The 15968-nt window shown below is 35.2% G+C and overlaps 1 protein-coding gene across 1 annotated transcript in view; it reads right to left on the bottom strand.

The window, feature by feature from the left end:
- Positions 1-15968, bottom strand: part of LOC150107318 (uncharacterized) — a 123033-nt gene that overhangs the window by 34739 nt on the left and 72326 nt on the right. Inside the window, exon 6 of the mRNA XM_090391184.1 lies at positions 5755-5900. Within this exon, the coding sequence (XP_090247310.1) occupies positions 5755-5900 (146 nt within the window). The remainder of the gene's footprint in view (positions 1-5754; positions 5901-15968) is intronic.

Here is a 15968-nt window from a genome sequence, read left to right on the forward strand (position 1 = left end):
TTAAACTTGCTGTGGTGTATTATTTTTGTTTTCTTCCAACGAATTCTATGGTGGGTATCTAAGGCATGGTCTGCCAGCCCAGAGCGGCTGTACTGGTGAAACCGGATGTAGTCTTTGTGTTCTGAAATCCCGATATTTGTTGTTCTGCCTGTTTGGCCAAAAGTAGGACAATTTGCAGCTGCAAGGGACCTGGTATACACCATGTAGATCTAGGGGAAGTGGTTGGTCTTTGGTAGAGCAGATAAGGGATGCCAACTTTTTATATGGTCTGTAACAAGAAGTAAGGTCATATTTTTTGAGGATATTGGTTATTTTCTCAGAGATGCCCTGGATATAGGGGATGGTGATAGATTTGGTGTAATCTTTATTGTGGAGGGGGGAGGGGGGGGTTGTGGTTTACTGGTTTTAGTATTTTTGGGGGGTTATAGCCATTGGCTAAGAAAGTGTTGAGGATGTGGTTTAGTTCAGTAGTTAGGGCATTGTTATCTGAGCAGATTAATTTTGCCCTGTTATATATATAGTGTTTTTATAACCCCATATTGTTGTGAGGGGGGGGGGATTGCTGGTGAATGTATCTGCCAGTATGGGTGGGTTTTCTGTAAACAGAGAAAACCAAAGATCCATCAAGCTGGCGAGTGATTAAAATGTTTAGGAAGGGGAGGGTGTTGTTTTCCTCTTTTTCTAAGGTGAACTGGACTCTGGGGTTGTTTAAGTGTGTTAGGAAGGAGTGGAGTGAGTCTGAGCCATGTGGCCAAATAGCGAACACATCATCCACGTAACGAAGCCAAATAGTGGGTTTTTGTGGGGCGGAGTTTAAGGCTTTCTCTTCAAAGGTCTCCATAAAGAAATTGGCCAAGGGTGGGGAAAGTGGTGAACCCATGGCTGTCCCTTCTATCTGTTTGTAGAATTTTCCTTGCCAAACGAAATAGCCTGAGTTCATTGTGAACTGAAATAGGGCTGAGATATCGGGAGAAAACTTGGCTTGGATGAACTCTAGGGTTTCTTTGAGTGGGACATTAGTGAATAGGGAGGAGACGTCAAAACTGATCATTATGTCAGTGTGTTGGAGCGAGAGGTTTTCTATACTGGCTTTAAAGTGGGCTGAGTTTTTTATGTGTGATGGTGTGTTGCCAGTATAGTGTGTGAGCGTTTTGGCTAAATCTTTGGCTAATTTATATGTGGGGGAATCAATGCCATCCACTATAGGACGTAATGGGGGGTTTAGTTTGTTAGTGACTTCCACAGGCCAAGAAGTGACTTTCTTAAGGAGTCTGTGGAGAATTCTAATCTGAGAGCTGGTAGGATTATATTCAATAGGGAGGTAAGTAGTACAGTCTAGTACTAAAGCATTAAGCTTACCTTTGTAGTCCTTTTGATTTAGCACCACAGTGGCATTTCCCTTATCCGCTTTGGTGATTACTATTTTTTTGGTATTCTTCATTTCTTGTAGGGCTGCATATTCATCTTTGGATAAGTTGGTTTTAGGAGGTTTGGCTTTAGTGAGAACACTGACTACATCCAGTCTGACATTATTCGCGACATGGTTAGGAAGGTTGCGAATTCCACATTCTATTTGGATCATGATTTCCTCAGCAGGTATTCTTTTAGGAGCTAGGGCGAAATTGTGACCACGTGCAAGTGTTGTGAGTGCTTCAGGCTTTAAAACTACCGACGAGAGGTCGACTACAGTGTTGAGTGGTGGCTGTGGTAAGGAAGTAGAATTCTTTATCAGGTTTTCGTATTTTTTCAAGTGCTGACTTCGTATTTTTTCGAATTCTTTTCTTGTCGATGCGCATGAGACGTCATAAAGTATCGTCCAAAGATCATGGCCGAGTGTATTCGAAAGCTTTTCCTCTAGCACCCGTAAGGTTTTGTTTTCGTTGGCAAGGAGAACACGTGTCGCGGTCATTTGTTCTCTTAACAGGGTGAAGCTAGTGCGATTATAAATGCGCAGAGCTTTCTGTGAAGTAAAACGGTGCTTCAATTTAACACAATACGAAATTGCTTCAATATGAAGTCGGCACTTGAAAAAATATGAAAACCTGATAAAGAATTCTACTTCCTTACCACAGCCTGGCAGATACATTCAATTGCAACCCCCCCCCCTCACAACAATATGGGGTTAAAAAAACACTATATAACAGGGCAAAATTAATCTGCTCATATGACAAGGCCCTAACTACTGAACTAAACCACATCCTCAACATTTTCTTAGCCAATGGCTATAACCCCCAAAAAATCCAAAAAATACTAAAACCAGTAAACCACAACCCCCCCCCCTCCACAATAAAGATTACACCAAATCTATCACCATTCCCTACATCCAGGGCATCTCTGAGAAAATAACCAATATCCTCAAAAAATATGACCTTACTTCTTGTTACAGACCATATAAAAAGTTGGCATCCCTTATCCGCTCTACCAAAGACCAACCACTTCCCCTAGATCTACCTGGCGTATACCAGGTCCCTTGCAGCTGCAAATTGTCCTACTTTGGCCAAACAGGCAGGACAACAAATATCAGGATTTCAGAACACAAAGACTACATACGGTTTCATCAGTACAGCCGCTCTGGGCTGGCAGACCATGCCTTAGATACCCACCATAGAATTCGTTGGAAGAAAACAAAAATAATACACCACAGCAAGATTAAATACGAGAGATTATTCAAGGAATCATCAGCAGTTCTAAAAAACGTTCCTAACTTCAACAAATTTGGGTGCATGAAACTACCCCAAATTTGGGAGACTTACATTATGAGAACTTCAGCCCAACTGCCAAGACAACCAAATTAGCCCGCCAGAGAGCACCATTAGGACTTTAGGAACAATATTAGTTTCTTGCTTTCTTCCTCATTTGATTTTGTTAGTGCTTGCGTGCACATACCATATCTTTATGTTCGGTGAAGATGGCAATGTGACGTTGTCGAAATATAGAAGTTATTCATTAAAGTTACCTTTAATTAATATACTTTATATGCGTTGTTAATTACGTAAACTAATTACCAGTTAGCAAAACAAGTGTTCTCTGCCAAGTTGGCAGGAAAACAACACAGAGGAAGACCAAAATATAGGTGGATTGATATGGTACAAAGTGCCTTAGATGATAGAAATATAAGATCTGGTAATGTTGGAGTCTTGACAAGTAACAGACTGATTTGGAGGAAAATTGTAGATAGGAAGTTAATAATGATGTAAATTTTTCATGTAGTACTATCATATCCTGTACACTCCTTGAGAGTACATGGCAGGAATTTGATGATGATGATGAATTATTATCCTTTTGGCAATTCTTTTTAATTGACAAAAAGACAGCATTCCTTCATAAATGTCCAATTTTCCATGATAAAATAAACCATAAAATGAAAGATGCCAAAAGAGCTGGATAAATAAAGACCATAGAGAGAGAGAGAGAGAGAGAGAGAGAGAGGGGGGGGGGAAGCACCATCTGCAAGATTTAAAGACTAGTGAAGCCAGAACAGGCAAATGCTTAATCCTTGAAGAGAAGAAGAAAATGACTAAAATACCAGGTATGCAGCATTTCTTCATATAAGTATGTTGAGATTTAACATTCAGCAATTAATTTAATGTTTTACGAGCAAGTCTGCTGGCCCAACTGCGTCTTATCTTTTTTGCATGATGTTGTTTGTCTTCTTTTTGGCTTGTTATAAATTCCTTTTATAAATCTACTCTATAATATAAAATGATAAGGCTTTTTTGTAACATTTTTGTGTCACGTTTGTTGATATGTTTTGAAACTCAGGGCTACCCTGAGTGTCGAGACTTCAAAATTCGCGTCATCAGAATTCAAGGAGAACCGGCCTACCAGTCCAGAACTCGGGGAAGGGAGGGGGCGTCAGGGAAGAGCCCCCCCCCCAGTTCTTGTTATAAAATCTATAGATTATTTCTTTCACTTCAAGCAAATAATTTATTCAATTCTTGGTATCACGAAGAAACTGTAGCTGTGAAGAGAAATTTGAAAATGTTCTTTAAGTTATTCATAGTGTTTTCATTAAACACTTCTACATAAGGGCAGTGGGTTTGTTATGACTGGATTTTCTCCAAGCTCCTTTGTGTCTTTTGTTAGTACTGTAAATGTCATCATCATCATCATCAAATTCCTGCTATGTACCCTCAAAGGGTGTACAGGATATGATAGTACTACATGAAAAAAATTACATCACTATTAATTTCCTATCTACAATTTTCCTCCAAATCAGTCTGTTACTTGTCAAGACTCCAACATTATCAGATCTTATATTTCTATCGTCTAAGGCACTTTGTACCGTATCAATCCACCTATATCTTGGTCTTCCTCTGGGTTGTTTTCCTGCCAACCTGGCAGAGAACACTTGTTTTTCTAATCTTTCCTCGCCCATTCTATTTAAGTGACCATACCACCTGAGATTAGCTCTGCTAACGCATTCCTGGATGCTGACAATGTCAAGTTCTTTCCTAATATCCTCGTTTTTAATATGATATTGCCATTGATGCCATCTGTTCACGCCTATAATCTTTCTCAGGACTCTCATATCTGTGGTCTCTAGTCTTTGGTCAAGTGTTTTACTTCTGACCCAGCTCTCAGATCCATAAGTTAAAACTGGTTTGAACACTGTCTTGTATGCAGCTAATTTAGTGTTCCGACTAATTTCTCTCTTATTCCATATGAATTTATTCAATTGACTTCCCACCATACCAGCTTTGCTGATTCTGTTGTCTATTTCTATATTTAATTTACCATCTTCAGTAAAAATCGTGCCTAAATAGCCGAAATGTTTTACTTGTTCCACAGGTTCTCCATTCAAAACACAGTTGACATATTGTACTGTAAATGTTAATGTAATATTATTGCTAGAATCTCCAATTGTATCAATATTCTTTTTTAAATAAATTTATGCATTCTAGTCATGGGACTACATAGCATATCATTATATACCAGAATACTAGAAAAGTTGATGAAACCAGTAACTGGGAACTATAACTGGTGTATATAAATTAGCATGCTTGACACGTATGCATTTTCTAATTTTCCAATGTTTAATTAATCTTACCACTGTACACACTCTTAAAGACCAGTAATGTCAAATTTCCTTTTAGGATCTATATTTTTAATATGGTTTTGTTATTGCAGTCATCCCCCTAATTCTCATTTTCTGCCTGCAAGTTAGGCTCATTAATCCTATCAGCATAGCATATTATGGCTGCAGATTGCATGTTTTTCTGGCACACTTACCTGTTTTACAGGATGAAAAACCTACCACCATATGAGTCTAGCTAACTTACCTTCAATTGAAAAGTCCTAATAAAGGTTTTTGCTCTAGATAGGATTCAAACCAAACAAAGGGCACCATCAAAACCAACTGAGCTACAGAGGCTCTTATCTTCTTTGAATCAACTTGCCTAATTTTCTTCAGGATAAACATTTCCTTTTTTGTAATATAATTATCCATGCCTATGGTACAGGCTACACAATATTTATATATTAATGTTTATTAATAAGAAGCACAGAAAGCAATTGGCATTACTAAATTGAATTTTTATGAACATTGAATTATGAAAATTTCAAAGACCTTTGGGTCACCCTTGTACAAATTAAGCACAAATGTTGCAGTTATTTATGCATAAAAAAGGAAACATTCTCTCCAAGAATGTTCTTTTTTTTTTTTTCAAAACTTAAATTCTTATATTTTGTAAAAAGTGTAACTTGCAACATATATCTTTATAATACAGTAAATATGTTAAAAAATAAAATTACCTAAAAATACTTTTTCCTTGCCAATAGTGTAACTTCCACAAATGATTAATGTTTTGGGATTACATGAAATCTTCTGAATAGCCACTGAAGCTATATATTTCAAAGTAATGAGCTGAGAAGGAAAATTATAAGAAGGACTGCAATATCTAGGGAGTAAAATATCAAATTGTAACATTGTAACAACGATTTTTATTACACTGAAAGTATCTAAAGATATATCATTCTCATAATAAATAAATATTTGTAAGTCAAAAACATTGCTAGGATATAATGCAGAAGTAATAGTTTTAGTGCAAAAAAGAATTAGCCATTAGACTGCAATTAGTAGTAAAGAGATTTAATACTGTTTATCTATTACTGAACCACACACAACATAAGAAATGAGAATGATGAATCATCAAGCTCAAAATAGTCACAAATTCATTGCATATATACTCAATTCTTCCTTTTGTTGAAATCATTAAATTGGTGCTATAAATTTATCTAAAAAATATTGTTATTGTGATTTTTAATGAAAATAAACACTTCTGATTAGACATTTATGTTTCATTAAATTATCATTGCTACTTTATATAAATTTATAAGTAGTGTAAAATTCATATTTAATTTGAAATGTATTCTTTAGTGCAGTGCTTGACAAATACACTCACTCATAGCTGGCAAGTACTGCAGACTGGACAAAATGGAATATTTAATAATAATAATAACTTCTAACCATGGTACAACACCTCTAATCACTTTAAGGAACTCCCACTGACTTACTAGGACATATCTGTTTAAAAAATTAATATAGTAAAAAGTGCCTTAGAAGACAGAAATATAAAGATCTGATAATGTTGGAGTCTTCACAGATAACAGATTAATTTGGAGGAAAATTGTTGATCAGCAGTTAGTAATGATGTAACTTTTTCACGTAGTACTATCATATTATCCTGTACAGCGCCTGAAGGTACATATCAGGAATTTGATGATGATGAGTTCTTGAATTCTTGGGAATTCCAAGTATAGTGAGAGATTCTCTCTTGGTCCAAAGGGGGATGCTTCTGTGATTCCACTTTCCAAAAATGTTTACTTTTGTCTTGTTGAATGAGTAAAATCAGTTAATCCACTGATTTTATTCATTGAATTTTCAAAATACAAAAAAAAAAAAGGATGTACATGGAATCGTTATCCCTCAAAGTGCCTACTGTATTGTCGGCATATGCTAATAATTTATTTTCCTTCATAACTGAGGAAAAGAACTGTTAATTCCTTGCACAGCACGTGTATTGTCGACTACGAGAAAGACTCAAGAACCAATGCAAAGAGTAATGGACTAAGAAGGCAACCTTGCTTGACTCCTTTTTGAATTTTTACTGGATCTGATAGGAATCCATTAAATAGGAGGCAGGTAGTTGAACTGGCATAGGATAGTTGAATTAGCAGCCTCTTGCCCACACCAATTTGCTGAAGGATGTGGAACAGAAAGGGATGCCAGACATTATTAAATGCTTAAATAAGGTCCATCAATAACACTGCCATTGGCTACTTTTTTATATGAACTAAGTGGAGTAGATAAAGTAGCAAAAACAGATTAAATTCTTCAGCTTGGCCTGGAACTCCATATACCTGTGCGTTTGCTTTTAATTATGTACCTCATTCCTGCCTTCAGAGCCTGTTGTTGATAATGCAAAAAATATCTTGTAGTCGGTATTAGATAGAGAAATAGGTCTCCAGCCGTTGATTAAGGAATGATCTCCATTAGGTTTTGAAATGATGGTATGGCTTGCTACAAATTCACTTTGTATGTGTCCTGCAGAGAGAAAAGAATCAAACAGTATAACTAGAATGGGAAGAACAAAATTCCAGGCCTTGGGGTAAAGTTCTATCCCTACACCATCAAGTCCTGGGGATTTTCCTGTCTGGCATTCTTTATAGGCTGTGGTAACTTTGGCTACTGCAATGTGTCTGACGAGTCCTTGGATATGAACAGGAAAGCTATTAATGTTCCAAGAGTTATAATTTCCTACAGTTCTATTATTCAAATAATTTTTATAGTGTTTTTGAAAGGAGTCAAAGATGTTTTGGGTGGTGGACATGGCTTCCCTATTCATGCAGATTTGGGTGATAGTCCTTTCTTTGTAGAATTTGATGAACTCCCTATTGAAGAAGAAGGAGAATACAGCTGAAGGCCTATCTGCTAAGTGCTGCTATATTCTTATTTTGAAATTTCTTTCTTTCTTCCACTTTTTTCTGCCTTTCCACTTTTATCTCTATGTTAATGTTTCTGCATTCTATTTGCTGTGAACCAACTTCTCTCTTTATACAGGTCTTTCAACACTTTTTCTTTTGAGGAAAAACTGTTCCTTTCCCCATTCAATCATATTCTGTTTTACTGCTTGTTTGAATTTTAACCATGTGTCCCAATAGCATTATTCCAGTTTGAATAGAGAGTCTGGTTGAAAAGGTCAACAGGAAATTTGGTGGAAGTCACCATGGTTCAGAACTGATCTCTACTTGTTCCATGATTACTATTACGATGATCTTAACTAATTGATAAGTTGTAAGTTGATTTCTAATTCAAATATAAAGAAAATTTATATTTAAAGACTGCGCCACTTTATATCTGAATTAGTTCAAGAATTGAAGATAAACCAACTCTCAACTACCCTTCCTTTATATGTTGTTATTATATATATATTGGCCGAGTATATTTAACTTACTTAATTTACCCGCTTTGGTTCGAATATTTTATGAATGGTGCAGTAAAAGAGATTCAGGCAAAATACAACTTTTGATTAACAAAAACAAACATTTAATTTCAGAATCACAAATTTTACACTTAAGATCAAATCATTAATTAAGTTATTACAAAAACTTCAGCCTTTCTGATAATACTGTCATACAAACTCAGACAATGGTAAATTTGTTATCTCTAATACAGTCTTCTCACAGTTCCTTAAGTTCCAAATACAATAAAATCGCAGTAACGCCTCTTTACAAGCAAACACTTTTAAATTTACACTTTAGCTAATCTTCGCAATAGTTACTGTTAGTATAGGGAAATTCTAGGATGAAACTCACACACTTCTCTGTATAGAATTATTAAAGGTTGGAATAATCTTATCGATAATCTTTTTTCTTCATCTACTTATACGTAAACACTTTTTATAACTGTAAACACTTAAACAGTATACGGCGCTCATTAAATAAATCTTCTAAGCAATAACCGAATTAATCATCGGTCACTATACACATAAACAAACGTTCTTGCATGAAGTACTACTGATCACTCATGAATTAAGGCAACAAACAATAATTCTTGAGGTTTTATATGCACAGTTGTTCATTCCTCCGGCATTCAATTAATTCTTTAGGCACTATAATTCTAAACACAGCTATCGTTAAACTTTAACTTTACAGCATCTACTATTCTCTAGTTACTCCGTGCTATGCTTAAAGATTCCATGTGTCCTTGAAAGGTCGGCCCTGAAATTAAATCTCAACTCTAGTATCGCTATTCATTCAGTAGTCACTCAGCTGTCTTCCGTAGCTATAATTGTTATTCTACAACTTATTAGCTAACCGCCTCTCAACTAGTAGACTTTAATTAATTAGCTCCTTGAGTGATTTTGCCAACTTGCTATTATCACACTCTGATTCCCGAATGCCGAATTAGAATATCCTCTGATTCCAACCGAATGCCAATCCTCTCTCTCTTCCCTCTCTAATCTCCATTTTCAGCGTTCTTCCTCGCTTATATATCCGTTCTTCCTGCCTAAATTGTTCTCGTGATCTCTTTAACTGAAACTTTCAATCAACATTCTCCTGACGCACTGTTCCAAACTCGCGCTCGCTCACTTACATACGTCTCCATGACAACAAAACAAAACATAATAAAATTGAGCTATTGCATAATGTTAAACTTCTACAAATAGGAATAGAGAATATTTACATTTCAATTAATGAGCAGTTAAATTATCAAATACAAGTTCTTATAATATTAATATAGTAATAAATAAAATAGCTTAATAATATTTAATACAGTCTTTTCATTATTAATACATATATCTTTGATTAATTAATTAAATATTAGATAAAATTAAAGGTAGTTATATGAATATTAAATTGTAAAATAAGTTGTTTACATTAAATAATATTTACACAAGTCTTGCTTGGTATATGGTATATTATGTTAAATGTGAATGAAGAACAAAAACATACAAAATAATTTCATTCACAGTTTAACAATAGCATACGTTTTGATACAGCTTCTTGTTTAACAGGCCCGTGGGATCCTTGTACATTTAATGAGGCAATGCAGAAGAGAAGTGATATGATTAGCGAAGTGTCCCTGATAAGTCTTTAACTTCTAAATTTCAGATGCACCCGATGAGGTTTTCAATCTGTGAAGGATCAATAGTGTAGCTTGCTTCTTGTAAATTCTTTTCCAGTTTTTTCCAGTTGCTTGCCATTATTTCAATTTCATGGCTATGGCTCTTGATTTCAAAGCTAGTTTTTTTTTTCTTTCTCCATATAGATGAATAATCATATTGAGAAAACTTTGCATCAGTAAACTTTATTATTTTTTCTTTAATTGTATCTCTTGCTTTCCCTTTATCAGCATGAGATGGGTTCCCTCATAGTTCATAAATTCTTCTGGGCCTGAGGAGTCTTCATTTGATGATCCATATTATTCTCCACATCCTTACATCTTTTATAATTTGTTCCTTTTTTAGTTATCTTTTACATTTTTTTTGTTTATCCTCAGTTTTTTTATTTTATTAATTCATGTTTTCTTTTTGATCTTGTCTTCATATTCATTCTTTCGGATGCCTTACTTGCTTTTCTGTTTCTTTTCTGATTTCTCTTTGTATAACAGTTTCATTTGTTTGGATTTGGTCTTGTACCCATTCAGTTGGTATACTAGATTCATTATTGTTAATTTCAATTAATGTTGTTCCATCCATATTTGACCAGGAAAGTGGCTCTTGATGTTCTGGAATTTTTGGGTTTTCTGGCTGATTTTGTCATGCACTTTTTGTGATTTTACCAAGTATAGTTTGTTTGAAAGCACCTTCTTTATTAGACTTTAATGGAAGATCTGGGAACTCATCTATGCCTCTCCAACATATATTCTGTTCTAATTGGCTCTACCTGTGCTTCCACTCTTCAGTAAAAGTTTTAAAAGGACATATAGTAATGCAATGTTCAAAATTTTCACATTTCTGACAGGGTTTGAGACACTGATCAGTGATAAGTTACAATACCGATAATGAATTACAGGAATGGCTGATCATTTCTATTAATTTAAATGATAGAATTAATGAATTAACAAATTTTGATATTTATTTAGTTAACAGGTCAATGCCAAATCACCTCCATAACTTTTCAGGAATGTGGAGAACTGACCAGGGCTTCTGACCTAACGTTCAATCTCACCTTCATATGGTGCACCCCCCATTGGTTGGTATCTACTGGGTACTGGATGAACAATGATGGGTCAGCAATTTGGGACTTAGTCAAATGGTACTCTCTATTGGATTAAACCACAAATGCATATGCTGGTACAACATGAGATTTCATGTTAGCTGGGGGCACTGCCCAGTTAAAGTCCCCACTGTTTTCTTCAAGGAACCAAGACAAACAGTGAAAAGCCAGCTATTGGAACAAGCTACAACTGAACATCTAAAAGAAGAATAATATCAGAAGAACTGAAGACAGGCACCATCAATATAAGGAGTATTAATGGAAAAGAAATTGAACTTGCAGGAGAACTGGAAAGGTAACAAGTTGACATAATTAGCATTACTGAGACAAAGAAGACAAAAACAGGTGAGATCTTATTAAATAATGAGTATGGGATGCGATATTCATGCAATGATGATCAAGGAAAGGAAGGAGTAGTGATAGCATTCAACACATGAAGATTATCTATCGCCATGAAAATTATATATTGCCTTTGGACACATAGGCACAAAATGGAGGAAATGGACAATGAAACTTATTTGTGCTTATGCGTCCACAGAATGTTCTTCTAAGGAAGAAGTGGAGGAATTTTTCAAGTCATTAGAATAGGCAGCTGACAAAAAAAAGAAAAAAAAAGAAAGAAAGAAAAAGTAGTCCTTGTTGGAGATTTAAACAGCAAAGAAGGAAATGAATCTTACCAGGCATATAGAAATAGGAATGTTTATGAACACTAGAAAAGCTAGAACTGCTGTATACAAAAAGTATTCAAACCAATTTTAACTTATGAATCTGGGAGCTTGGTTAGAAATAAAACACTTGTTCAACGACTGGAGACCACAGATATGAGAGTTCTAAGAAAGATCAGTAGCACAAACAGATGGTCAATTGCAGTATCATATCAAAAATGAGAATATTAGGAAAGAACTTGCCATTGTTAGTATTGAGGAATGAGTTAGTAGAACTATTCTCAGATGGTATGGTTATTTAAATAGAATGGGAGAGGAAAGATTGGGAAAACAAGTGTTCTTTGCCAGGTTGGCAGGAAAAAGACCCAGAGGAAGACCAAGATGTAGATGGATTGATACATTAAAAAGTGCCTTAAAAGACAGAAATATATGATCTGATAATGTTGGAGTCTTGACAGATAACAGATTAATTTGGAGGAAAAGCATCGATTGGAAATCAGTGATGGTGTAACCTTTTCATCATCACCATCAAATACCCTCAAGAAGCGTACAGGATATTATGATAGTACTACATGAAAAACTTATATCATTACTAACTTCCTTAACAATTATTTTCCTCCAGATCAATCTGTTATCTGTCAAGACTCCGACATTATCAGATCTTATACTTCTGTCTTCTAAGGCACTTTTTACTGTATCAATCCACCTACTTCTTGGTCTTCCTCTGGGTCTTTTCCCTGCCAACCTGGTAGATAACACTTGTTTGACTAATCATTCCTCTCCCATTCTGTTTAAGCAATCATACCACTTGCGATTAGATCTGCTATCAGATCTTATCTCAGATGGTATCCATTCCTGGATGCTAACAATCTGAAGTTCTTTCGTAATATCCTCATTTTTAATATGATATTGCCAGTGATGCCATCTTACTCTGGTGTCTCATATCTGTGATCAATAAAGCCTTTGGTCAAGTGATTTATTTCTAACCCATCTCTCAGATTTGTAAGTTAAAACTGATTTGAACATGTCTTGTATACAGCTAATTTAGTGTTTTGACTAATTTCTCTTTTATTCCATATAAATTTATTCAGATGACTTCCTACCATACCAGCTTTATTGATTCTGTTGTCTATTTCCATATTTAATTTACCATCTTCACTAAAAATGTGCCTAAGTAGCTGAAATATTTTGCATTCACGATGCAATTGATATTTTCAATGTTTCTGCCTAATTTCATTGTCTTTGTCTTGTTGTTGCTGATTTTCATACCAAATTTATTACAACAGCTATTCAATTTAGTCAGAGAATCTTGCAGACTTGTACTGGATTTATTTAAAAGTATAACATCATATGCATAAATTAAAGAGCTGAGATTAACAATTTTGATACCAGGTTTAATACTGCTTCCTTCATAATGTGATCCATATAGATAATGATTAACAGAGGGGATAATGTACATACTTGTCTGACACCAGATTTAACATCAAACCATCTTCCTGTACTTCCTTCAATTCTGACTGCCTTACAACTTAAATAAACTAAATATTGCTTGATATAATGCCCCATTGACACCATATAACTAGTGCTTTGAATAACTTTTCTCTTGGCATCTTGTCTTATGCCTTTTCCAGATCTACAAAACTTAAATACAGATCTTTGTTATATTCCTATGATTTCTCAACTATTTGTCATCATCATCATCAAATTCCTGACATGTACCCTCAAGGGTTGTAAAGGATATGATAGTACTACATGAAAAATTTATATCATTACTAACTTCGTATCTACAATTTTCCTCCAAATAAGTCTGTCACTTGTCAAGACTCCAATATTATCATTATCAGATCTTATATTTCTATCGTCTAAGGTACATTGTGCCGTATCAATCCACCTATATCTTGGTCTTCCTCTGGGTCATTTTCCTGCCAACCTGGAAAAGAACACTTGTTTTGCTAATTGCCTTGCCCATTCTGTTTAAGTGACCATACCACCTGAGATTAGCTCTGCTAATGCATTCCTGGATGCCGACAATGTCAAGTTCTTTCCAAATATCCTCGTTTTTAATATGATATTGCCATTGATGCCATCTGTTCACACCTCTAATCTTTCTCAGGACTCTCATATCAGCGGTCTCTAGTCTTTGGTCAAGTGTTTTACTTCTGAAGTAATGTAGTGATGTCATAATATCCTGAACACCAATTGATGGTACATATCATTGATTTAGTTAACAGGATAAGATAGATATTAATTACAGAATAATAACGACAAAAATTTCATCAGCTTTTTGTTGTATTTTACAATATGTTATACCTAACCGTTTAATCAATTTTCTTGCTCCTTCTATTATTTTCATATCATTGTTTCCACAATAATCCTAATCGCTAAACACTGTAAACCTGCAACACATTACTGCTCTATATAGTGGAGACCAAAAATGGCTTGAAAAAGACCATATTTGTTCCTCTGATAATTATTCTAAGAACCCTATTTCTCAGAGGAACAAATATGGTCTTTTTCAAGCCATTTTTGGCCTCCACTATATAGAGCAGTAACTGCAATATCAGGTGTTAAAATCATCTAAATATTTTCACAAACATTCATATCAACAGTGGGATTTAAAAAGAAAAAGAACTTACTGATCATAAGGCAGAGACATCATTTACTCAGTCACACCTGAGTCAAACTCCTCTTTCTTTTAATTTCTATTCTTTGACTAAGAGTGACTCAATAGACTGGCATTAATAGCCTCTAATGATCACCTTAACTTGGCTATTTAAAAGTCTGATTTATGCCATGATTAATTCTATTTACACAATCTACTAATATGTATGAGAGTGGTCTGAAACGTTCTCAACCTCGACCATAGATGGCAACACTATCGGCAAGATTTTTTTTTTTCTAAGCTGGTACATCTTTCCTGTCATAAGCATCCATGTAAAATTGCAAGTCATTCTATCAAGTAGTTTGTTTTATGCAGCTGTCTGAAGCAAAAGTGTTGTTTGTATCCCTTGAAATGGATAAAATTGAGTATCATGGTGTTATAAAATTCTTTGTAAAAGAAGGTTTAACACCAAAAGAAATTCATTTGAAGTTCATAAAAGTATATGAGCAATCTTCTCCTTCATTTTCGACAATTAAGAAATGGGCTGCCGAGTTTAAACGTGGCCGTACCCAGCCTTGAAAATGATCCACATGAAGGACGTCCAAAAAGTGTAACAACACCAGAAATCACGTGCATGATATGATATTGGATGACCGGCTAGTCAAAGGGCATGAAATTGCTGAGAATATAGGCATTTCAAAAGAATGCATAGGATATATTGTGCATGAAGAATTGCATATGAAAAGCTTTGCACAAGATGGATGCCTCACAGCACCCATCTTGAAACTCACCAAAAACTCACTCTCATGAAAATCTCTGAACAGTGCTTGGAGCGCTTTTAACAAGAATAAAACTGATTTTGTGCATCGATTTATTACTATGGATGAGACTTAGATTCACCATTACACACCAGATTCCAAACAGCAGTCAAAACAGTGGACAGAAGCTGGTTGTTCAACGCCAAAGAAGACAAAGTCAGTTCCATCAGCAGGAAAGGTCATGGCATCGGTGTTTTGGGATGCTAGTCATTTTGATTATTAATTATCTTGAAAAGAGTAAAACAATAACTAGGGAACATTATTCCGATCTTTTAGCCAGACTAGACGAAAAAATTCCTGAGAAAAGACCAGGTTTGCAGAAGAAAAAAATCGTCTTTCATCAGGACAATGCACCTGCCACAAAGGTGTTTTGGCAATGGGAAAATTAAGGGATTTGCACTATGAATTGTTGGAACATCCACCCTAATCCCCAGATTTGGCTCTCTCTGACTTCTATCTCTTCCCAAAACTAAAACTCTTCCTCACTGGTCAGCATTTTTCTTCGAAAAGGTGACTGAGGTGATTGCAGCTGTAGAGGGGTATTTTGCAGATCTTACTGAGCACTACTACAAGAATGGGATAATGGCACTGGATCAATGCTGGAATAAATGTATGTCTTAAGGGGGATTATGTTGAGAATGAAAAAATAACTGTGACCTT

This window comes from Typopeltis vanoorti, chromosome 4 (assembly GCF_054136105.1).
Source record: "Typopeltis vanoorti isolate ZY-2024b chromosome 4, IOZ_Tvanoo_1.0, whole genome shotgun sequence".
Classification (NCBI taxonomy): Eukaryota; Metazoa; Arthropoda; class Arachnida; order Uropygi; family Thelyphonidae; genus Typopeltis; species Typopeltis vanoorti.